At 44.7% G+C, this 26,307-nt stretch overlaps 1 protein-coding gene across 3 annotated transcripts in view; it reads right to left on the bottom strand.

Moving 5' to 3' along the window:
* GPS1 (G protein pathway suppressor 1) overlaps positions 1–26,307 on the bottom strand; it is a 90,778-nt gene that overhangs the window by 22,604 nt on the left and 41,867 nt on the right. For all 3 annotated transcript variants that reach the window (XM_063961236.1, XM_063961235.1, XM_063961234.1), the window contains 7 exons: positions 25,964–26,099; positions 19,692–19,769; positions 17,750–17,810; positions 4,782–4,867; positions 4,595–4,689; positions 4,399–4,504; positions 4,088–4,168 (listed from right to left, as the gene is read on the bottom strand). In XM_063961236.1, coding sequence (XP_063817306.1) covers positions 4,088–4,168; positions 4,399–4,504; positions 4,595–4,689; positions 4,782–4,867; positions 17,750–17,810; positions 19,692–19,769; positions 25,964–26,099 — 643 coding nt within the window. The remainder of the gene's footprint in view (positions 1–4,087; positions 4,169–4,398; positions 4,505–4,594; positions 4,690–4,781; positions 4,868–17,749; positions 17,811–19,691; positions 19,770–25,963; positions 26,100–26,307) is intronic.

The raw sequence follows: 26,307 nt of genomic DNA, 5'->3' as shown, positions 1-26,307 counted from the left end.
TGGAATAGTACCCCTTTTCCTGTTGCAGGAGGGGTATCTTGATTATCACCTGCTGGGAATACAGCCTGTGAATGGCTTGCAATACTGTCTCCCTGTCTGAGGGAGACGTCGGTAAAGCAGACTTTATGAAACGGCCAGGGGGAGACGTCTCGAATTTCTTGAGACGGGCCCCCACCGTGCCTGAGACCGCTTGTAAAGCCCCAGCGTCATGCTGAGGACTTTGCGGAGGCGGGAGAGGGCTTTTGTTCCTGGGAATTGGCTGTTTTCAGTGGCCACCAGGTCTGTTAGACCTACCCCAAATAACTCCTCCCTTTTATAAGGCGATACTTCCATATGCCTTTTGGAATCATCATCACCTGACCACTGTCTTGTCCATAACCCTCTTCTGGCAGAAATGGACAGCGCACTTACTCTTGATGCCAGTCGGCAAATATCCCTCTGTGCATCACGCATATATAGAAATGCATCTTTTAAATGCTCTATAGTTAGTAATATACTGTCCCTATCTAGGGTATCAATATTGTCAGTCAGGGAATCCGACCAAGCCACCCCAGCACTGCACATCCAGGCTGAGGCGATTGCTGGTCGCAGTATCACACCCGTGTGAGTGTATATACATTTTAGGATATTTTACTGCTTTCTGTCAGCAGGTTCCTTAAGGGCGGCCGTATCCGGGGACGGTAGTGCCACCTGTTTAGACAAGCGTGTGAGCGCTTTATTCACCCTAAGGGGTGTTTCCCAACGTGCCCTATCCTCTGGCGGGAAGGGGTATGATGCTAATAACTTTTTAGGAATTAACAGTTTTTATCGGGGGAAACCCACGCATCATCACACACTTCATTTAATTCCTCAGATGCAGGAAAAACTACAGGCAGTTTTTTCTCACCCAACCTAATACCCTTTTTAGTGGTACTGGTATTATCAGAAATGTGTAAAAACATTTTCCATAGCCTCAATCATGTAACGTGTGGCCCTACTGGAAGTCACATTCGTCTCTTAATCGTCGACACTGGAGTCAGTATCCGTGTCGGCGTCTGTATCTGCCATCTGCGGTAACGGGCGTTTTAGAGCCCCAGATGGCTTTTGAGACACCTGGACAGGCACAGGCTGAGTCGCCGGCTGTCTCATGTCATCAATCTTTTGTAAAGAGCTGACACTGTCACATAATTCCTTCCATAAGCTCATCCACTCAGGTGTCGACTCCCTAGGGGGTGACATCTCTGTTACAGGCAATTGCTCCGCCTCCACCTCATTTTCCTCCTCATACATGTCGACACAACGTACCGACACACAGCACACACACAGGGAATGCTCTGATAGAGGACAGGACCCCACTAGCCCTTTGGGGAGACAGAGGGAGAGTATGCCAGCACACACCAGAGCGCTATCTATATATATATATATATATATATATATATATATATATATATATATACAGGGATAACCTTATATAAGTGTTTTTCCCCTTATAGCTGCTGTATTGTTATACTGCGCCTAATTAGTGCCCCCCTCTCTTTTTTAACCCCTTTCTGTAGTGTAGTAACTGCAGGGGAGAGCCAGGGAGCTTCCCTCTAACGGAGCTGTGAGAGAAAATGGCGCCAGTGTGCTGAGGAGATAGGCTCCGCCCCCTTCTCGGCGGCCTTTCTCCCGTTTTTCTGTGGAATCTGGCAGGGGTTAAAATTCATCCATATAGCCCTGGGGGCTATATGTGATGTATTTTCGCCAGGCAAGGTGTTTTTATTGCTGCTCAGGGCGCCCCCCCTAGCGCCCTGCACCCTCAGTGACCGAAGTGTGAAGTGTGCTGAGGAGCAATGGCGCACAGCTGCAGTGCTGTGCGCTACCTTGGTGAAGACAGGATGTCTTCTGCCGCCGATTTTTCCGGACCTCTTCTTGCTTCTGGCTCTGTAAGGGGGCCGGCGGCGCGGCTCTGGGACCGAGCTCCGAGGCTGGGCCTGTGTTCGGTCCCTCTGGAGCTAATGGTGTCCAGTAGCCTAAGAAGCCCAATCCACTCTGCACGCAGGTGAGTTCGCTTCTTCTCCCCTTAGTCCCTCGATGCAGTGAGCCTGTTGCCAGCAGGTCTCACTGAAAATAAAAAACCTAAAACTAAACTTTCACTAAGAAGCACAGGAGAGCCCCTAGTGTGCACCCTTCTCGGCCGGGCACAAAAATCTAACTGAGGCTTGGAGGAGGGTCATAGGGGGAGGAGCCAGTGCACACCAGGTAGTCCTAAAGCTTTACTTTTGTGCCCAGTCTCCTGCGGAGCCGCTAATCCCCATGGTCCTTACGGAGTTCCCAGCATCCACTAGGACGTCAGAGAAATGCAGTTAAAGGTGGGGAAACTGTCCTTGACCCCCAAAAAATAACAACTGATACCCCTTTTACCCCTAAAACACGGGTCGCAGCCGAGAGCCTGACACGGGTGCTATCCGACTGTAACACGTGTCAGCCCCGTTTCCTTCTGCAGTCACCAACCCCAGCATATTGCAGAGTTGGTGACGTTGCCGGTGACACGGCGCTGGGGGGGGTCACATGATCTCCCAGCGCCGCCCTTCCATACACTGAAGCTTCTGTTTGCACAGCACAGCTTGCCGTGTTGAATCCGTGTTGAACCCCGCAAGCTAGCAGAGTTGGAATACCAGGTCACTGGACCTGGATTATTCCAATTCGGGCTTTTTACACCAACCAGCAACACGGGTTATGCGCGTTCGTGTGCAATAACTCGTGTTATATGCTGGCGGTGTAAAAGGGGTAAGAGATAGCAGGACCATGTAGATCTGTTAGTGGCCATAAATAAAGCACTGGAGGTTTTTAAAAGGTTTAAAATGGCTGATTTTTGCACTAATTCTGAATAAAATATAGTGTTTTTCACCAAATAAAAGTCTTTCCAGCATTTTAAAGTACATAATTTTTTTTTATAATTTTTCAGTGTTTTTATATAAGTTTGTAAAAAACTGGAATAAACTTTTACCTCTCATCTGCCAGTTCAAAAATCCTCTCCCATCAATACAACACCTCCACCTACCTAATGGCCAAATTATGCTATCTGAACACTTCCAAGTGCATGACTATTCATTAGGAGGGGTGTACCAGAGGTTCTGCATTGTGTCCCAACATTTTTACCTTATAATAAAGACTTAACCTACCTTTTCAATTACAACAAAAAGCAGGTTTCATCTAGAAAATGAATGCAAGTTTGGAAATGGATTGCAAATGTAATTAGCAGTGTAAGTTCGCAGTGAGAAAGGCTTGCAGAACCCAACTCGCACCTTAGTGGATTGACCCCATACAGCCAAACTGACTAACATACTGCACACAAGAATAAAGTGTGGCTCTGGTGACAGGAACAGCACAGTATTTTGTTATACTATGCCTGTGATAGTAACTGCCGGGAACCAAATCCAACGATTCCCCAGAGAAGTCACCGACTGTGCAGTACATAGAGTGAGGCATGCTCCAGTCATCCAGGAGTCACCTTGGTCACTTGTGTGTAAGCAGGCATCTGCAGTTATTGTTGTACGTATGCACTGGCTTGTTCTCATGTACTTCTAACTTGTTTCGCCTTGTTACTATAAATAGTTGCAAACAACGGGGAATTTGCAATCTTTCCAAATCTGCAGACAATGGCGCTGTAGCTCCCAAAATGAAAATAAAGAGGGAATATTTTATAAGGAAGGGCAGCCGCAGGAAGCTGTGTAAAAGCAGAGCCAGGCTTTGTGTGTGGAAACAAAGCTTTGCTTACAGAGTACTCATATCTGATAAAGCAGAACACACAAAACTATCCAGTGTCCATTTTATATTGAAGTATAATAGCTTAAAGTTGTTTTATACTGCCTTAGATTACCATTCACAGAATGCACAGGACATATGCATTACATAGAGGAGCACAGAACTAACATTACAGACAAAGGTCGGACAAAGAAAGAGCAAGGCAGTAAGAGAAAAAAGTAATAGTGGTGGGAGGGGGGCAGAAGGAAACAAGACATGAGGAGCAGACACAGCAGGCAGCAGCAGTAACATAATCCACAGCAGGAAACCCAGCATAATAAACAGTAATCAACTGGTAAAAGGACATTGCAAACCTACATACCTGTATAAGAGCACGGTTCCGGATCTGAGTGTAAAGTGTCCGGACGTGAGGAGCAAGATACATATCCAGAAGAAGATTATCCTATAGGGAGATAAAGCACACCTATGTAAAACTACAGAAAGCATGGAAATGTGTATGGGAAGAGAAAGTAACCTTGAACGGGGTAGGAGTTGCACTGAGTGTTACTCAATACGCTGAGAAGCTAGAGCGGCCTGATGCAGAGTGTGTACTACAGAGCGTAATTACTCTGTGCAGGCCATACGCCCCTAGACAAGTCTGTCCTGTTATGGCAGAGATACATGCACAATCACCTTAATTTCATCCAGCATCTTTAGACATGAAGCATATTTAGACTCATAGAATTTGAAGATTATGTCACGGACTTGAGGCTCCAGCTCCAGAAATAACTTGAATGAACTGAAGGAGATAAAACATAAAATGTTTTGAAGCCAAATAAAGGGCTTAAGCAACCCCCCATGCTGCTGTGACATCATACAAGACCAGTACCTGCTGGAGATGACATTTCGCTGAAGCTCCTGGCGATCAAACGTGGCCAGCGCACAAAGTCCCCCATACACAGCAACATTACTTGAGGAAAGCAGCTGTGGAGAGAAAGACAAATGAACACAATGGGAAGAAGGGGACATAAGGGAAAGAGACTGGGAAGTGACAGAGTGTGGAGCTGCAGGCTCACCTCAGGAAAATCACAATGGTCAAATGAGGCCAGTAAGAAGCATTTTGCTGCCTGTTTGTATTTCCGAGCAGCCAGCTCTGCCAAACCTGTAACCACAATACAAATTATATATCGCAGCTGTACATTTCTAAAAAGGCACTTAATAACAATGTATAGATATAACTAAAGTTCCTATAATGATTTACCTACAGAACGTCCCTTATGCAGAAGTGTGCAATGATAACACGTGCCTGCAGCTGGAAGGAAACCACTTGGTTGACATTCATACAATATATGGTACCTCCATCTATAATTATTAGACATCTATACTGGGGTAAATGATCCAGGGAATTAAATCTGTTTGCTATGCATGGTGCCAGGAAGGACACAACACTCCATCACCCCAATCGCTACCTACAGTAACACTTTAGGGATAAATTAGCAGCTGTTACACAGGGGTCCAGCATTTGCCTCCTTTGGGTCAACAATGTTAGAATTCAGAAACGGATGATGGATTGGACGGATGACGGATTTTTATATATCGATGTAAGACTTTCTATTCAATTCTACCACCTTAAAGGTGTGCATAATCATTTTGTATTGTTTTTCTTTTCCTGCTCCAAATTGTAAACAATTGTCCATTTACAATTTGACAATTACCACACATCTGAAAGTAAAATATGCAGAAATAGACAAGTTTGTTGTTACCCTCACAGCTCACTGAAACAAATGCTACATTTCTCCTGAAAAGTGATTACAGTAAAAGCTACTCTCTCATATATAGAATATATAGAAGAGAATGAACCTGGGCGCACCCTAGGAGTCAGCCCAATCCTAACCACCAAGTATCTGCCCAATCAGATACAAAGATTAGGATGAATATGAAAGTAAGCAATACAGAATCACCTTTCTTTTTCCGAACACATGGATACTTTATTATGAAACTTTTCATTTAGACAATACTACACATTATTGTTCTTTTTTTCCTCTTTTGTTACATGGTTCGTTGGATTTTCTGCCAATTGTGAGAAAAAAATTGTCTCAACTACAGGGACAAAGGATCACATGGGTTGTATAATTCACACTGTTAGATATTTTATTTTATTGTGTGGTTATAGTTGTCACCTTTGATACTCCACTTACTTTCATATTCTCTCTCTCATATATACCTGCATGCCTTTACTATGCCACATAATAAAGTAAAACTAAACTAAAAACAGAAACTAAAAACAGAAAAATGATTATGATCATATGCCAGGTAAGTTTGCTCTGATTTTATAAATTTTTCTGTATATAAAGTACACCTCATATTTCCTCATACGACATGTGATCCAACGGAGATAATTCAAATGAGAGAATTAGGTTAAAGTGTGCATGCAGCTGTGCCCATACTGACAATTATCAATCTTAATAGATCAGGTAGTGAACAATGCATTCACAGTGAGTTAGAACATTCTGATGTATAATCGGAGTATGATATAAGACTGAAAGTAACTTGTGTCCATTCTCACCGCTGCACAGATTCCTCCATTCTGTGCAGTAGCTTTACTAAAATAAAAAGAATTGTCCTACACTCTCCTAAAAGTACAACCCATGGTAAGTAGTTCCCATCTCTAATGCCAGTGATCCCATACGCAACTGCAACCAACATAATACAGTTAAGTTTATGCATGCACAGTAAGTTTCCAGCATGTGCAGTAGCAAAATAAAGCTCAACTGTGCAAAAATTTACATAGCATCTATGTCTGAATCAGGCCCATTGACGCGACATATCTCTGATGTGACCAAAAAGTTGGTCCCTAAAATCCGGCTATCCCTGTTCTAATATGTCAATCAGACTCTTTAAATAGGGAACAGTAGTCACTCTGCAGTTTGGCATCATTGTGTACACCACACTTAACATGAACCAGAGAAAGCAAAGGAAGAGAGTTGTCGGAGATCAAAAAGAAAATCATAGGCAAGCATATTAAAAGGTATATGCTATAAGACCATCTCCAAGTAACTTGATGTTCCTGTGACTACAGCTGAAAATAGTAATAAGTTTAATGCCCTTGGGACTATAGCCAACCTCCCTGGACGCGGCCACAAGAGGAAAATCAACCCCAGATTAAACAGAAGGATAGTGAGAATGGTAGAAAACGAGCAAAGGAAAACTTCTAAAGAGATACAAGTTGAACTTCAAGGTCAAGATGTCAATGTCTGAACGCACCATCTGGCAGTGGGCTCCATGGAAGCAAACGCAGGAGAAATCCACTTTTAAATATACAACATAAAAAAGCCAGACTATAATTTGCCAAAATGTATAGTGACAAGCCAAAATGCTTCTGGGAGAATGTCTCTTGGACAGATGAGTCAAACCTGGAGCTTTTTGGAAACTCACATCATGCTATATGTTCACAGAGGTAAAAATATACGTTATGGTAAGAACTTACCGTTGATAACGGTATTTCTCCTAAATCCACAGGATAACAATGGGATATGATGAAGCGACAGCGGATAGGCACCAATCGGTCAAAGCTTTTCATGCCTCCCAGCATGCAACGGGTCCGTCCATATATCCCCGCCTCCTTGCTCAGGCAAATCAGTTGTATTCCAAAGCTCAAGGCAGGAGCATCATAGATAGCCCTAATCAGGCGATAAGAACACACATGCACACCCTTCCGTACAAGAAGGAAGAGGTTAGTGAGTAAAAGGATCCTCAAATCAGGTGCGTCAGGGTGGGATCCCTGTGGATCCTGTGGACTTAGGAGAAATACTGTTATCAACAGTAAGTTCTTACCATAACGTATATTTCTCTGGCAGGGTCCACAGGTTATCCACAGGATAACAATGGGATTTCCCAAAGCAATTTAGTGGTGGGGACACTCCTGATTGGACAGGAGAATCCTTCGCTCGACTTCAGCATCATGAGAGGCAAAGATATCCAAGGCATAATGTCTAATGAATGTGTTAATGGAAGACCATGTGGCTGCCTTACATATCTGTTCTGCTGAAGCACCACGTTGTGCTACCCATGATGGACCTACCTTACGAGTAGAGTGAGCAGAGACATTAGCCGCAATAGGGAGATCAGCCTGAGAATATGCTTCTGAAATCGTCATCCAAAGCCATCTTGCCAGTGTCTGCTTATCAGCAAGCCATCCTCTCTTGTAAAATCCGTAGAGAATGAAGAGAGAATCTGTCTTTCTGATGGCACTGGTACGATCCAAGTAGATCCTTAATGCACGGACCACGCCCAGCGATGCATCTCCCGCAGAAAGGCCCGGTACCTGGAAAGCCGGGACTACAATTTCTTCATTAAGGTGGAATTTAGACACCACCTTCGGAAGATACCCAGATCTAGTTCTGAGAACTGCTTTATCTGGATAAAAAAATCAGAAATGGGGAATGACATGATAATGCCCCTAAATCTGAAACTCTTCTAGCTGATGCCGTAGCCAGTAGAAAGAGAACTTTAGCTGTCAACCATTTAAGATCCACTTTATTAAGTGGTTCAAACGGAGCAACTTGAAGGGCTTTCAGGACTAGACTTAAGTCCCAAGGCACTGTAGTAGGAACAAAAGGCGGTGGAATGCGCAGCATTCCCTGGAAATAAAGTACGCACATCCTGTAAATTGGCAATTTTCTTTTGGAACCATACAGTCAATGCCGACACTAGCACTCTCAAGGAAGCCACCTTCAAACCTTTATCCATTCCTGCCTGAAGGAATGCTAAGACCCTGTAAACTCTGAAGGACATAGGGTCTATTTTCCATTCACTGCACCAATGAATATAGGTTTGCCATATTCAGTGATAAATGCGAGCTGAGGAAGGTTTCCTTGCTCTGAGCATAGTTTGAATTACCTGTTGTGAGAATCCTCTTGACTTCAGGAAAGAGGTTTCAAGAGCCATGCCGTCAAAGACCAGATCCAGATATCTGTGATACCAAAGACCCTGCATCAGTAGATCTGGACGTTGAGGAAGCAGAAGTGGAACATCCATCGACATCCTCTGCAGATCTGTGTACCAATGTCTTCTGGGCCAAGCCGGAGCTATTAGTATCACGGCACCTTTTCCTTGCTTTATCTTTCTCACCACCCTGGGTAATAGGGTGATTGGAGGAAACACATAAGCCAGATGAAAATCCCATCTCACTGACAGGGCATCCACAAAGATCACTCTGGGATCCTTTGTTCTTGACCCGTATGTGGGCACATTGTTGTTCAGCCAGGACGCCATGAGATCTATCTCTGGCAACCCCCACTTGTCTACTAGAGTCTAGAAGACCTCCGGGTGTAGAGCCCATTCGCTTTCCTGAATGGCGTGTCGACTGAGGAAGTCCGCTTCCCAGTTTAGGACTCCCGGAATGAACACTACGGACAAGGCTGGATGATGAAGTTCTGCCCACTTTAGTATATGACTTACCTCCTTCGTCGCTTTTCGGCTGCGAGTTCCTCCCTGATGGTTGAGGTACGCTACTGCCGTTGCATAGTCCGAGCGGATCTGGACTGGTTTACCTAAACAATGTCCTTTGCCTGAATCAGGCAAAGGACCAAAGTTCCAATATATTTATTGGCAGGCAACTTTCTTCCTTGGTCCATTGCCCCTGAAAACACAACCTTCCAGTGTCAGCTCCCCAGCCCTGGAGACTGGCGTCTGTCGTCAGAATTTCCTAATCTGATATCCAAAAGGGTCTCCCCCCTTGTCCAGATGGGATGTCTGTAGCCACCAGGTTAATTACCTTCTTACTTCTATCGTAAGAACCATAGTCTGTGTTTTTATCATTTGATGCAACCCCCATTCCATTTGGCAAGAATCAGATGCTGCAGAGGCCTTGAGTGGAATTGTGCATACTCCACCATGTCGAATGTTGACACATCAAACCCATCACGTGCATTGCTGCATGAATGGATAAATTTTGGCTGTGTAACAAGTCCTGAATCCTTGACTGGACCTTTGATATCTTGTTCAGAGTTAAACAAACTCTCTGAAGACCTGAATCCAGTACAGCCCCCAAGTGAGTCATCCGTTGTGATGGAACCAGAGATGATTTTGCCCAATTTATGAGCCATCCGTGGTTCTGCAGACACGTTATTGTCTGTTGCAGATGACATAAGAGCAATTCCTGCGTCCGTGTCAGAATTAAAAGATCATCGAGGTATGGAAATATTCTTATCCCCTGCTGGCGGAGATGAGCTGCCATTACCACCATAATCTTGGTAAATACTCTGGGAGCTGTGGCTAACCCAAAAGGTAGGGCCTGGAACTGAAAATGCTGTTGGAGGATAGCGAACTGATGGGACAGTGCTATAGGAACATGTAGGTAAGCATCCTGTATATCCAGGGATACCATATAATCCCCTGGCTCCATGGCCATAATGATGAAACGCAATGTCTCCATGTGAAACCAAGGTACCCAAATGTATTTGTTCAGTACTTTGAGATTGAGAATGGACCGAAATGACCCATCCGGCTTCTGAACTAAAAACAGGTTGGAAAAAAACCCTGTCCTCATTGTGCAGGAGGAACTGGAATGACTACTCCTGAGTGAAGCAATTTCTGAACTGCCTCTAACAAAGCCCTGGCCGTCTCTACCCGAGACGGGCTGGTTCAAAAAAAACTTTCAAAGAGGGTGCTTCTTGAAGGCAAAAGCATAACCTAGAGATACCACTTCCTGCACCCAGGCATCTGTTATAGACTGCTGCCAGATCTGTGCAAACTGAAGAAGTCGGTACCCCACCATCAGGCTGACGTCTTATCTGTTTTCCCAACCGGTCCTCTGGTAGCCCAATGCTTTTTAGTCTTACCAGACTTGTTGCATTGGGGCTGCTTGCCATCACTTTTTCCTTTAGCTTTTCCTTGAGACTGAAAGGGCCGAAAAGCCGGAACTTTAGGTTTGAAATTGTATGTGGAAGGAAACTTGACCTTCTTGGAGTCTGCTTATGACTCCAGAATATCTGTCAACTCTTTACCAAAAAGAATATCTCCAGAAAAGGGCAAAGATTCCAAAACCTTCTTAGATTCTGAATCAGCTTTCCACGTACGTAGCCAAACTGCTCTGCGAGCAGCTATTGTTGAAGCTGATGCCCTGGAGGCAACAGTACCCATATCCAATGCTGCTTCTTCTAAGAACATTGCAGCCTGTTTTATATGAGCTATATGGGATTTTTGCTCTCTAGAAGCTATTGAAAAATCCCCCTCCAATGCATCAAGCCTAGGCAGCCACTGCCTTTGCCATCCAACCTGAAGCCATGGCTGGCCTTATGACTGCCCCAGACAGGGAAAAAATGTTTTTTAGAAAACCATCCACACTCCTATCCGTGACATCATTTAATGATGTTGAAGGCAAAGGTAATGTAGATTTTCGCACTAATCGAATTACATGCGTATCTACTTTAGGAGCCACCTTCCTTTTTAAACAATCCCCAGCTGGAAGAGGATAATTGGAATTCCATTTCTTAGGAATTCTAAACTTCTTATTGGGCGTAGCCCAAACCTCTTCCATAATTTCCGTCAGCTGATCTGACCCTGGAAATTCAGTCTTAACTATTTTGGGACGTTTAAACACAGGTGCCTTGGTATTTAACACAGGCTCTGCTGAATCCTCTAAGGATAAAATGGCTTTCATTGCTTTAATTAACTCAGCTATATCCAGTTAGCTGAGACCTTCCTCCTCCTCTTCGTATGCCGAAGTAGAATTTATTGAGCTTTCATCTTCTAATGAATCCTCATTTGAATCATGTGTAGCCTGTGAGGGTGAAGATTTACTTACCACCGTCTTATCATCTTGTTTCTTTTGAGAGACTGCTGGAAGTGATACACCATAGGTGGGGAACTGCATGTAAGGGTTAATAGTGTAACCTATCCCTGGTACAGGAGTTGGAGGAATTATCCGTACAGCTATACTGGATAAAGTCTGTGCAAACATAGCCCAAGGTGGATCCATCTGCACCTGAATCTGCCTTGTATTTTTCATTAACCCATGGTGGAAGCTAAAACAATTTGCACACAAACCATCCTGAAAAAGATCCAGAGGATAACACAGCTTTGCAACACAAACATGATATGATTGTTGCTGTTGCTGTGAGTGTACCTTCCTCACCTTTGCCACTCTTAGACATAATAAATAATCAACACTTCCACAGTGTACTACACAATTAGTGACTGTAATCGCTTTAAACTTCTTAAAGTGACATACAATCTGACCCTACCCATGCACCAGCATTGAGGATCGGAATAAACAAACTAACAGAAATATAGTAAAGTCAGCAATCACACTAGCAGTCAGTCACATGTTACACATTAGTATAATAAGCAATATGAGCAGATCATCAACTACAACTACATTTTAAAGTATGTAGGAGAACCTTGGCCCCCATTTATCAAGCCTTGGAGAGTGATAAATAGCTCCTACATACTTAACGTATTCAGACGCAATTGTGAAAGAAACAGTAAATGTATACAGACTCATATGCAATAGGCACTTATCTAACTATTCATACGCAAAAGAGTCGATAGAGACTTAGTGCTGTATTACCCGTACTCGGTAGAGTGGGATACAGGAAGACTCACCTCGCTTCCAGGACTGATCAATACGTTAGCGAACGCTGAGTGGATCCAGACGCTACTAGTGTACACTGCCGCTCCATGAACCTATAGTGAACACAGATGCTCAGTGAACAGTGATGCACCAGTCACACAGCCGCCTATGCTGCGACTGGATCCCCTTCGTGTACAGCGTCTGAGAAGGAAGCTGGAAACAGTTCATGGCGGGAGACTCGGAGGAAATTGGTCATGAACCGGGGGAGGGGCGACCAGGAGAGCGTCTGACTTCCCACTGCTGACATCAACCCCAGGGATCGCGGCCTCATACTATTCCTGGAGCCTCTGATCCCTAAAGCCTAGCGCTGGTGCACCCGTGGTGGCAGCTGCGTCAGCGACTGTTTGGTGGTCTCCTCCCAAAACAATGCGGCTGTGTCCGTATTCCCTTACTAAGCGGAACCGATGCCTTACCTTCTCCCCATGCTCCGGCCACAGCCTGGTAACGTCTGCTGGACCTGCTAGTATATCCGACACAGACACCCGCCAAACCAGCACTGTACTCGTGGGTAAGCGTTGTCGCGACCCGGCGGAGAGTTGTTGGAGCGACTCTTTCTAAGGTACGTATAAGACGCTGTTTAGAAAGATCACTCAAGAAAAATAGTAAGACGCTAAAAATAAAATAAGAAAGCTTAGGGCTGCTAAAAACCAGCAGCCCTCTGACCATGGTCCGGCTCCTGCCGCACCAAACAAAAAACTGATTTGCCTGAGAAAGGAGGCGGGGATATATGGACGGGCCCGTTGCATGCTGGGAGGCCGGAAAGCTTTGACCGATTGGTGCAATTCCGCTGTCGCTTCATCATATCCCATTGTTATCCTGTGGATAACCTGTGGACCCTACCGGAGAAAAATAAAATAAATCTTTAAAAAAAAAAAAACAACCACTACAAACCTACTCTGAAACATGGAGGAGGCTGTTATGTTTTGGGGCTGTGTCTGCCATGGGGTGTCTTGAATCTGTGCAAGGCACAATGAAATCTTAAGACAATACAGCCATTCTGGAGCAAAACATACTGCCCAGTGTCAGAAAGCTCTGCTGCAGGTCATGAATCCTCCAACAGAATAATAAATCAAAACACTTTCCTGTCAAACAGCTATGGAAAATGCTAAAACATGCAATATGGAGAAGGCACCCAACAAACCTGAGACAGCTATAGCAGATTGTTTAGGAAGAGTGGGCCAAAGTACCTATTGACAGGTACAGAAAACGCATGAACTACACAAAATGCTTGATTGCAGTTATGGTCTCCAACGGTTGTGCAACAACAAATTAGAATAAGGTTCCATCATCTTAAAAATCAAGCGCAAAGTCCGATTTCTATTAAATATGGAATAAACAACGATGGATGTCAAATACTTGACATCCATCATTGTTAGTTTACGTTTATTTCAGAGAAAAATATGGGTTCTTCCTTTTTCATGGAAGGCTGCGAATATACTTGCCTGTCATTTGGACTATCATACAATCACATAGCAGAGCAATGAAGCTCAGTTAGCTCAGAGGTTGGATAAGTGTGAATGGAAGAGATGTATAAAGATAATGAGATACATACCTTCAGTCGAATTCAGTATGTCGACAGCATAATACCAACACGATTGTAACGTTGCTTAAAGCATTTTAATTGTGCTGGAAGTAAAATTGTAAACATTATGGGCCGGGTTCAAATGATATCGCACCCTCTACCCCCCATCTAAAGTGACGGGAGATAGAAGGGCGAAATTCAAATGTGCCCCGTTATTGCGCTCATTCCAGTCTGGTATAGGCGCGTCCGGCGCCTAAACCCGACTAAAGTAATGCGCGCGATCGTTAAAAGACCCATTTGGGTACCCAAACGGGTCTTTTTACACGCATTTCAGCTCGCTACCTCCGGAGGTAGCGAGCTGAAATTGAGTTGTCGCGCCCGTCGCCAGTAACATTAGAATACTGCCGGCGGGCGTGATAGGGGGTGGGAGGGGGGATGGAAGATTTGAATCCAGCCCTATGATTTATGATGATGGTTAATGCTATATTGCTAACATGGTTGAAATACTGTAAGAAACATTACAATTGTGTTGGTATAATGCCATCGGCATATTTACTGTCAATGTATTGGGTATTGACAATATAATAAATAGGCAATATGGATCTTCGATTTTCCTTTTTTTTTTATAATTCAAGCACCATGCTCAGATACAATCAGACCTTTCTGTGCAAGATGTATGCAGTTCTGTAAGCAGCCTGAATCTATTACTGTATAAACTTTTTTTAAATGTTAGTTGGCAGTAATCGCACCACAATGAAAAGTATGTGGGTCCTAGGCACATATCAGTTCAAAAATGCTTGGCCTACTTCAATCATAATTTATGGCAATTAAATCTGTAAATCATATATATGTCATCAGGGATCCGCACATGCCCCTCTCCCATACCTCCCAACTGTCCCTATCTCAGCAGGACAGTCCCGCTATTTGGACTCTGTCCCGCTGGCTCATGGGCGGGAGGGGAGGTTGGGGGGGAGCCTTTAATCACTGCTGCTCTTTCTCTGCAAAGCAGTAGGTGATCTCTGAATAGATGCTGTGCGCATGCATCCAAAAAGTGCAGCAAAGTGGGCCAGGGGCAGCGCTGGGCAAGAATCCAAAATGACAAAAACGGGGGAAGAGATGTGATGCCACATTCACCATTCATAGGCCACGCCCCCATTCACGAGATCATGCCCCTTTTTCGGACGTGAGTGGCTGTGCTGCCAAGGGTCCTGGCTTCCATCCTTCACATGTTGGGAAGTATGCTCTCCACATGGCTTTTAATGGACATATTCAAATAGCCGCAAGTTTAACATCTGGCTAATGCTCTGGGTTTATCGCTCTAAGTTATTCAATTATTAAGCAATTTCCCAACACTGTAAACTCACGGCTAGTGTGCACCTGGAATCTATAGGTAACCCCGAATGGTAAGCCCCAGAGTGTATATACACTGATTTTTCCTCGCAGCTCCAGAGGCTGCAAGGAAAATCCGCGTTAAATTGCACCGTCTGGGGCTTACCACGCAGGGTAGCTGCACTAATTGAATAGAGCCAAATCTCCCACACGCATTTCATATGCATTTAAACCTCAACTTCCCATAAGCACTTGAAGTTACTGCATCCCTATTATTATTATTATTATTATTTTTTATTCCACATTTAACTTTATCCTACATGCAAAGAAAGGTCTATATCTGCAAGTACATAAACAAGAACATTATTTGCATTTATTGATTATATATGTACCTAATTCTTATTTTGGTAATGGAATTGTACCATCATCATGCACAAAATTAAATATGACCACTGCTGTTGGCAGTAGACCTCATATCAAATGCATCATAGCTGGGAACAAACAAGCAGCTAGGTCTGGACCACAGGCGTCTGAGATGTTAATAGCCTGTTGTCAGCTTGCTGCTGATGTTTTGAGTCAGAGGGAGGAGACACTGTGCAGGCACCGTGGCTGCGTCTGGTGCACAGAATACTGTATAAGAGAATCTGAATTTATTTACAGTGCACCACTTGCTGGGGCTAAAGGTGAGATGTGTGGCTGGCAACGGAGGAATCTGTCTCTATGGTAGTTATATAGTCCACTGACTATAAATAATGCAGTGGCACAAAACATTAACTTTGACAGAAAAAGGCCTGTATCTAAGGGTCAATGTGACCCCATCACTGACATAGAGGAAGAGCAGGTATATCTCAGATCAACTCTCTTTAAGACCAAGAAGGATCCTCCATCCATGTCTCTCACTCTCCTGTGCATCAGCTGTAAATTACTGCCAACAACCTGTCTTATCCTGCCTCTCCTGTTATAACAATCTGTTTCTCCCTTCATCTGAACTATATGTTGAGCTAAGTAAAAAGCAGCAAATGTATTCACAATCAAGCAGGCTGTGCTGGAACTGCAGCACCATTTACTGTACCTTTGTCCACTATACTATCAGTTTTGAGGGAGGTAAACTCTCAATTGACTCCTCCTCCTCTACTGAGTGACAGCACAATACATCACTGCTGATTGTCCAGAGCACATCTTGTGCGAGCTGGTCTTTTGGTTGTCCCTGCTGTGAATTCTCACATGAAAGACACGCTATAGTCTGTAAGTGCGAACACTGGTTGGCTGTGCATACAGATAGCAACTGCACCATCTCAAATTATCACAACTGTAGAGAATGCAAGACTACATGCCTCAGCAAACAGAAAACAGTGATAATAGGAAGGGATATGGATGTACACAAATGTAACCTACAAGATACAGTGTCAAACTGAAGAAAAACACTCACTGTAATACAAAAAAAATAACAGACATTCAATATGAATAGGAAACAATTAAGTTGGTAAAAAAATAAACACATCTAATGGGTACATTTACTAAGGCTTCTAAAAATGAAAAGCAGTGGTGTTGCTCATAGCAACCAATCAGATACTAGCTTCCATTTCTCTATTGCATCCTAAAACATGAGAGACATGAGACGGAACAATGCAGAAGAGCTGAAGGCCACTATTGAAGCATCCTGGTCTTCCATAACACCTCAGCAGTGCCACAGGCTGATTGCCTCAATGCGGCATGGCACGGATTCTATCATTCATGTAAAAGGGAGCCAAACCAAGTACTCAGTACATACGCATGATTATACTTTTCAGCGGGCCGACATTTCTGTATTTAAAATCCTTTATTATTGATTTTATGTAATATTCTAATTTTCTGAGATTTTTATTTGGGGTTTTCTTAAGCTGTAAGCCACAATCAAAATAACAAATAAAGGCTTGAAATATCTCACTGTAATGAGTCTATAGAATACATTACTTTCACTTTTTAAGTTGAATTACTGAAATAAAATAACTTTTGCCAGATTTTTGTAATTTTCTGAGTTTCATCTGTACTATTCAGATCTTTTTTTATTATAATAATAAGTAGGACTAATGTTTAACATTAACTTGTTCATATTTTCAATTTCATCTATCTCTGAGTGTACTTTGTATGTATTAATATGTTTAGTTTATTTACGTGTATTTCTATGTAATAGGAATAATAAGCTGTAAAAAAAAATGGTTTTATTGAAAGATACAAAATAAATCAAAGCCTATTAACACTATTAATGTTACAAAGCATTAAAACATGGTTGATCAAGGTTTCTAATAAGGTTAAAAAAAATTCCACTGAAACTGTAATTGAAATAGCAACCTGGTTTAAACAAAAAAGAAAAGGAAAAAAAACGGTTTGTGTGTGTGTTTTAATTTTGAAGCTGGAGTTACATATGTACAGACTACGACTCCACAGCACTGCTTCAGATTACAACTGCCCAATGTTATGGACAGTGAGTTTCGGTTTTGAATAATAACGTAATCAGGCAACAAAATCACTCATATTGTGGCAGACTAGGTATCGGACGGAGTACTGGAAATACTAACCTGCAGCACACTTCAGTTTAGTCAGTACAGACTGAGTCTGGCTGTCTCTCTCCCCTCGTTGCTGTAAAAACAAAATAAACACATGAGCCCAAAATGAGAAATGTTCTAACAAGGACTAGCAATTGCCACATAAAGCCTATTTTACCTAAATTAGATGTTCTACTACAGAAGCTTTTCCTAATTGTAAATGGCTACTTTCACGGGTCCTTCCACTCTATCTTCCCTACTACGCACATCAATAATGGGCATAAAATGAACTAAAAAGCCCTGAGTAAAATAGCTGCACCGATAATCCTCAGGTGTTCTGACAGCTTCACTAGGCGGTGGTGCTGCTTTAAAACATCAGGTAATGATTTACCCGTACTATTCTGAAAACAACTCTCTTAGTTTTGCTACAATTATTCTTTCCGAGATTACAACGGTTTAAAACTATCCTGCATAGAATATTAGTGGCAACTGATAGATGGCTCTGGAGCTGTAGAGGGACACGGACCATGTGTTATGTGTCCATATTAGAAGGCAGCGAATTGGGAAAAAAAGCACCGGAAAAGGACTGTAGCCAGATAATCTAGAATGAGGAAAATAGGCTCTTCAGAGGACAATGGCCCTCATTCCGAGTTGATCGCTAGCTGCCGTTGTTCGCTGCGTAGCGATCATTTAAAAGAACTGCAAAACTACGCATGCGTGTGAGCCGCAATGCACACGCGCGGCATACGGGTACAAAGAGCATTGTTGTTTTGCACTGCTTCTAGCGACGATTCCATTCCCACAGCCAAATGCAAAGAGATTACCAGGACAAGGGCGTTTATGGCTGTCAACTGACCGTTTCCTGGGAGTGTTTGGAAAAACACAGGTGTGTCCAGGTGTTTGCAGGGCGGGTATCCGACGTCAATTCCAGGACCTTCGTTGCAGCAAACATTGCACAGAATAAGTAACTACAGGGCTGGTCTTGTTCTGCACAAAATGTGTTTGTACCCGCTTGGCTGCACAGGCGTTCGCACTCTTCCAAAGCGAAAATACACTCCCCCGTGGGCGGCGACTATGAGTTTGCACAGCTGCAAAAAGTAGCTAGCGAGCAAACAACTCAGAATGAGGGCCAATGTCATCTCTTCGATGAGGGGCCCTTATGGATGCAGGTTCTAGAACAGGAAGCTGGATCCCGAAGTGGAAAACACTATGTTGGCATTCTACTGTTGGAAAAACACCACTCCAACTCTACCAGGGAGAGCACTGATCATTCAGTGCACTTATTTCTACGGTGACTGCGGATGCGGGTGATAACGCAGTAGGGGTGTGCAGTTTTGGCGAGTCCCTCCTCACCCAGAAGCCAGGATCGAAGTCGAGGTGGTGAGCAAAAATTTAGAGGCAGTGGCAGAGTCTGCTTCGTCATTATATTTATTTTACGCTACCAAGAGAGAATTTAAAATAGGCAAATGGTCCAGTGCACCAACATTAAAAAAGTGGCGGTACGGGGGATAAAGTAGGGAGAGGAACAGGATTGTATTATTTTCCACAGTGCACTATCTCCTAGATGTTACACATAACACATTGTGCTAAAGGAAAAAGAGGCATTAATCATGCAATTAGGTAGTTTCTGGAGAACTAATAAATTGTATTTATTACATTAGAAACACTTTCAAAAGTAGTGCAAGACCATATTAATAAGGTGGACACTGGGCCTCAAAAAATCCTGAATGCTTCTATATAACTGCTGTAGTGGCAATATCAGTCTGTCAAGAGCAGTAGAAGCCGACACAAGATGATTTTAGTCTCTTTTGGACCTTCCAGTAATTTACAGCTGATGTATTGCCCAATCAGACCCCCCCCCCTCCTTCTTGTCCATGTTCTCACTCAAGTAAAGGATGGAACGCATCAATTCAAATTGGATAAGATTATCCCATTAAAGGATGACCAATGTATGTACGTGTATAAAGGAGCTCACCTCTGCAATCTCTGGAGTTGACTCTGCTTTACTGACATAGCTAAGAACATGAGACCAGTTCTGGAGATATACACTAACCTGGGGTGAAATTGAGAAAATTAGACATGAATAGACAGTAAGTAGTTGTTAACCATAAAGAAAATACACACAAAACAGACTCAAGGGTTATTCAACACAATGTGGTGCTTAAAACTTTTAAAGAGGTTGTATACTTTAGGACAATCCCACGGCTTTCAAAAGTACCCAAGTGGCAAAACTCTCATCCCTTGGGATACCCACCATTGCCTAACTACAGCTAATACTCACAGTTGGTTGACATGGAGGAGGAGAAAATAGGATTTTGGTACCTACCGGTAAATCCTTTTCTCGTAGTCCGTAGAGGATGCTGGGGTCCACATTAGTACCATGGGGTATAGACGGGTCCACCAGGAGCCATTGGCACTTTAAGAGTTTGAGAGTGTGGGCTGGCTCCTCCCTCTATGCCCCTCCTATTAGACTCAGTCTAGAAACTGTGCTCGAGGAGACGACATACTTCGAGAGAAGGACTTAACACAAGGCACGTCAAGACAACTAGCTTGAACAACTCAGCAACAGCTGAAACATTACTTACCAAGTAACAATGCAGTACTCAAGTAAAACGAAGTTGAACTGAACCAAACAACAATTGCAGGAAAACGAAGCGCTGGGCGGGCGCCCAACATTCTCTACGGACTACGAGAACAGGATTTACCGGTAGGTACCAAAATCCTATTTTCTCTTACGTCCTAGAGGATGCTGGGGTCCACATTAGTACCATGGGGATGTACCAAAGCTCCCAGAACGGGAGGGAGAGCGCGGAGGCTCCTGCAGAACTGATTGACTGAACTTCAGATCATCAGAGGCCAAAGTATCGAACTTGTAAAACTTTGCAAACGTGTTCGACCCAGACCAAGTTTCAGCTCGGCAAAGTTGCACTGCTGAGACACCCTGGGCAGCCGCCCAGGAAGACCCTACCTTACGAGTAGAGTTGGCCTTAACAGATTTTGGACACGGCAGTTCTGCCGTAGAATAAGCGTGCTGGATAGTGAACCTAATCCAGCGAGAAATAGTCTTAGAAGCAGGACACCCAATTTTCTTGGGATCATATAGGACAAACAGAGAGTGCGACTTCCTGTGACGAGAAGTTCTCTTCACATATATCTTCAGAGCCCTCACGACATCCAAGGACTTTGAAGTAATTGAGGAGTCAGTAGCCACTGGCACCACAATAGGTTGGTTGATATGAAATGCCGACACAACCTTTTGGAAGAAACTGCACGAGTCCGGAGCTCAGCTCTAACTTCGTGGAAGATCAAGTAAGGGCTTTTACAGGATAAAGCCCCCAGCTCGGTGACACGTCTAGCAGAAGCTAAGGCCAACAAAGTGACCACCTTCCATGTAAGAAATTTGAGCTCCACCTCCTGTAGAGGCTCAAACCAATCCGACTGGAGGAACTGCAACACCACGTTAAGGTCCCATGGCGCCGTAGGCGGTACAAAGGGAGGATGGATATGCAGAACTCCCTTCAAAAAGGTCTGAACCTCAGGAAGGGCAGCCAATTGTTTCTGAAAGAAAATGGATAGGGCTGAAATCTGGACCTTCACAGATCGCAACCTCCGACCCATATCCACTCCTGCCTGCAGGAAGAGGAGGAAACGTCCCAGTTGAAATTCCACCGCAGGAAACTTCTTGGGACTCACACCAAGAAACATATTTCTTCCAAGTACAATGGTAATGTTTAGACGTTACCCCTTTCCTAGCCTATATGAGGGTAGGAATTACTTTCTTCAGAATACCTTTCAGAGCAAGAATCAGGCGCTCAACTTCCATGCCGTCAAACGTAGCCGCGGTAAGTCTTGATAGGAGAACGGCCGCTGCTGCAGCAGGTCCTCCTGAAGAGGAAGAGGCCTTGGCTCTTCTTGCAGTAGATTCAGAAGGTCTGCGTACCAAGGCCTTCTTGGCCAATCTGGGGCAATGAGGATCGCTTGAACTCTTGTTCTCCTTATGAGCTTTAGGATTCTTGGGATGAGTGGGAGTGGTGGAAACACGTACACTGACTGGAACACCCATGGAGACACCAGGGCGTCCACTGTCACTGCCTGTGGGTCCCTTGACCTGGAACAATAACGCCGAAGCTTCTTGTTGAGACGAGAGGCCATCATGTCTATTTGGGGCAATCACCAAAGATCTGTTATTTCCTTGAAAACCTCCGGATGGAGTCCCCACTCTCCTGGATGAAGATCGTGTCTGCTGAGGAAGTCTGCTTCCCAGTTGTCTACTCCCGGAATGAAGATGGCGGACAGCGCTAATGCGTGTTTTTCTGTCCAGAGAAGTATTCTTGTCACCTCTGACATTGCCGCTCTGCTCTTTGTTCCGCCCTGTCAGTTTATGTAAGCCACTGTTGTTACGTTGTCCGACTGCACTTGGATGGCCCGATTTCTAAGAAGAGGGGCCGCCTGAAGAAGACCGTTGTAGACGGCTCTTAGTTCCAGGATGTTGGTGGGCAGGCCGGCTTCCAGGCTTGACCACCGTCCTTGGAAGGTTACTCCTTGAGTGACTGCTCCCCAGCCCCGGAGGCTCGCATCCATTGTTAGCAGGACCCAGTCCTGAATCCCGAACCTGCGGCCTTCTAGGAGGTGAGGCAATTGGAGCCACCAGAGGAGAGAAATCCTTGCCCTCCGACCAGTTGTCCAGGAGATCCAGTCGGACGGGCAGAGCATGGAACCTCCCGTACTGGAGAGCCTCGTAGGAGGCCACCATCTTTCCCAATAGGCGAATGCATTGATGAACCGACACCCGGGGTGCCTTCAAGACATCCCGGACCATGGATTGGATCACCAACGCCTTGTCCCGCGGAAGAAACACCCGCTGCACTTCCGTATCCAGGATCATTCCCGGAAATGACAATATCTGGGTTGGTTCCAAATGTGAATTTGGAAAATTCAGAATCCACCCGTGACTCTGGAGCAGTCGCGTTGTGAGAACAATGGACTGCAGCAGCTTCTCCTTGGACGATGCCTTTATCAAGAGATTGTCCAGATAAGGAATGATGTTCACACCATGTTTGAGGAGTAGCATCATCATTTCCGCCATCACCTTGGTAAACACCCTTGGTGCTGTGGAGAGGCTGAATGGCAGGGCCTGGAACTGAAAATGACAGTCCAGCAATGCGAAGCGGAGATAAGCCTGATGCGGCAGCCAAATCAGAATGTGAAGGTACACATCCTTGATATCCAGTGATACCAGGAATTCTCCCTCTTCCAGACCTGATATCACCACCCTGAGAGACTCCATCTTGAACTTGAACTCCTTTAGAAAGGGGTTCAATGATTTTAGGTTCAGAATGGGCCTGACCGAACTATCCGGTTTCTGTACCACGAAAAGGTTCGAATAGTAACCCCTTGTCAGCATGTGAGGTGGTATCGGCACAATGACCTGTGCCTCCACCAGCTTTTGGACAGCGTCTTGAAGCACTGTGCTGTCCTTCAACAGAGTTGGTAAGACCGACTTGAAAAAACGATGAAGAGGGAGACTTTGTAATTCCATCCTTTATCCGAGACACAATATCTACTACCCAGGGATCCAGGCCGGACGATACCCAGACATGACAGAACTGTCTGAGTCTCGCTCCCACTGGCTCCACCTCCCGGGCCGTGCCATCCACCGTCATGCGGAAGACTTTGGGGTACCTGAAGCAGGCTTTTGTTCCTGGGAACCTGCAACGGCAGGGTTTCTTGGACTTAACCATACCTCCCCTAAAGAAAGTATTGTATGATCTGGCCTTTCTAAGCTTGTTAGACCGAAAGGACTGCTGCGCAGCTGATGAGGATTTCTTCGGAGCAGGTGCTGCTGAGGGAAGAAACGGAGACTTACCCGCTTTAGCGATGGGTTATCCATGCATCTAGAGCTTCCCCAAAGACAGCCTGACTTGTATAGGGTAGGGACTCCACACTTCTTCTGGATTCCGCGTCGGCCGACCACTGGCGGAGCCACAGTCTCCGACGAGCTGAAACAGACATGGAAGAAATTCCCGCAGCCATGGAACCCAGGTCTTTCATGGATTCTACCATAAAACCTGCAGAATCATGAATGTTGCGTAAATACAATGCAACGTCATCTCTATCCATTGTATCCAAATCCTCAATTAAGGTAGCCGACCACTTCACAATTGCCTTTGCAATCCATGCACTAGCAATAGTGGGACGTAATATGGCCCCCGAAGCAGTGTACATTGATTTAAGTGTGTTATCAATTTTCCTATCTGCCGGCTCCTTTTAGGCAGTAGATCGCGGTACAGGTAAAACCACCTTTTTTGAGAGTCTGGACACAGATGCGTCAACAATCGGTGGGTTTTCCCACCTTTTCCTATCCTCCTCAGGGAAAGGAAAAGCCACTAGAATCCTCTTAGGGATCTGAAACTTCTTTTCAGGGTTTACCCATGCTTTTTCAAATATAGCATTCAGCTCTTTTGACGCAGGGAAGGTTAGCGAGGCTTTCTTATTTTCAGTGAAAAAAGCCTCCTCAACCTGCTCAGGTGTGGTATCATTAACATTTAACACATCCCTGATAGCATCTATCAACAATTGCACCCCCCTTGCAAGAGATGCGGACCCCCGCAACACATCCCCATCACCATCTGTAGTGTCAGAATCGGTATCCGTGTCGTCTTGTGTGACATGCACAAGCGCACGTCTGTGGGGGTATATAGCGGGGTGTCCTGGGGTACCAGATACAGGCCATACTGCCATAGAGCTCTGTAATACCTGGGTTGCAGATTCATTACTAGCAACCCTGTCAGAAATCCAAGTTTTGATAGAGGAAAACCACTCTGGTTCCCTTGCTGGTATCTGTGCTAAACCAGTGCTAACCTGATTACATGGAATGGGATCATCCTGGGAGGATAAATCCTCTGCAGCATATGACACAGTGTCCCTGGACATAGCTAAAGGTGACCACCAAAAACTCCACACACACACAAACAGGTGGGGGTAGACACGGTTTCCCCCCCCCAAGAATGGCAAGAGAGAGACAGAGATTGGAGCCAACCCACACACAGGGCTTTTTAGCAAGGAGAAACCCCTTGTCAGCGCTGACTGTGCTCCTTAATAGGATACACAGTCTAATTACAGCCTCCCCTCCCTTCTACAACCCCCTGGTACCGTGTACAGTAAAGCTGGAGTTGCTGTGGAGGGACCTGAATCTTCCTCTCAGCGCTTGCAGGCAGGAAAATGGCGCTGGAACGCTGCTAGGTCCGCTCCAAGAAGCTCCGCCCCCTTAATGGCACCGTCTTCCCGCTCTTAATGTGATTATACTGGCCTGAGAAAAGTTGGCTGAGATCCCTGGACCCGACAGGCTGGCTGACCAGTGTGGGGGGTAAGCGATGGCCCAGGGCGCCCCTCACAGCGCCGCACTATGTGCCTCTGGTACCATCCCGGAAAGCGGTTAATACCACGCTCCCTCCCCATTGCCGCCATCTTCACACCAGCCCCCCCGCTTGTTAGGGGGGTCGGTGACTAACTCACCATTCTAAAATAAAACTTTACCAGAAAAGCTCAGGAGAGCTCCCCTAGCTGTGACCAGCTCCTCTGGGCACATTTTCTAAATTGAGTCTGGTAGGAGGGGCATAGAGGGAGGAGCCAGCTCACACTCTCAAACTCTTAAAGTGCCAATGGCTCCTGGTGGACCCGTCTATACCCCATGGTACTAATGTGGACCCCAGCATCCTCTAGGACGTAAGAGAAAAGACCATTCCATGCCGAAGACTGCATTGATTTGGGGAATTTAAACATACTGAGGACAAAAGGTGCACGTGATACACATATAGACAAGAGACCAACCAGGTGCCACATGTAATACATAACTCCTGTGCTAGCACCTTGAATGCTTACGATGGACCACTGTCCCTCAGCCCTAAAGAGTCTCTGCTGGCCCAGCTGTGCTTTGTGTCTGAGCAGTATCTTTTAATCAATTAAACATTTTGTTTATTGGAGGCAGATTACAGATCTACTTTAGTCGAGTGGTACTTATTAAAGGATTCTTGTAAGGTGTACAACCACTTAAAACCCATTTTCCATTCGCTAGGCACTGGACAATGTAATCACAGGTGCATTGCTGATGGGGCAGAGTATTACCAGTACAGATAAATTCAAATCATCTTGTGTAAAACAAAATGGAAAATCAGAGACATAAAAGCACATTAAAAAGGATGTTCAACTGAAGCACATGAAATAAGTCTGATGATGTCATAGTTTCACCTTGATTACGTTCAAGCACATGTTGATGACATGCTTAGCACTGGTACAGTAGTCCCGGGCTCGGGAGTAGCATTTCAGAGCATTGCTCAGGTCTCCACAATCCAGATAATGATCCCCCAAATCATCATGACCCCTCCTGTAGAAACATGCTCATTATAATAAGGTAGAAAACATCCAGTCCTAACATCAGAAAAAGTATTTTTTCCCCCATTGTGTTATGCATATACTGCCATCAGACATATCCCCTGCAATAGCTGTATTGCTTTGCTGATTTTTCAACACCAGAAAATTAATAATCAAATAATACTTGGTCCCTCTAATCCTTCTCGATGCCTTGTCAGACT

This window comes from Pseudophryne corroboree, chromosome 3, assembly GCF_028390025.1.
Source record: "Pseudophryne corroboree isolate aPseCor3 chromosome 3, aPseCor3.hap2, whole genome shotgun sequence".
NCBI classification, from domain to species: Eukaryota; Metazoa; Chordata; class Amphibia; order Anura; family Myobatrachidae; genus Pseudophryne; species Pseudophryne corroboree.
Note: the sequence above shows the minus strand (reverse complement) of the source record. Positions and strands in the feature narration are given on the sequence as shown.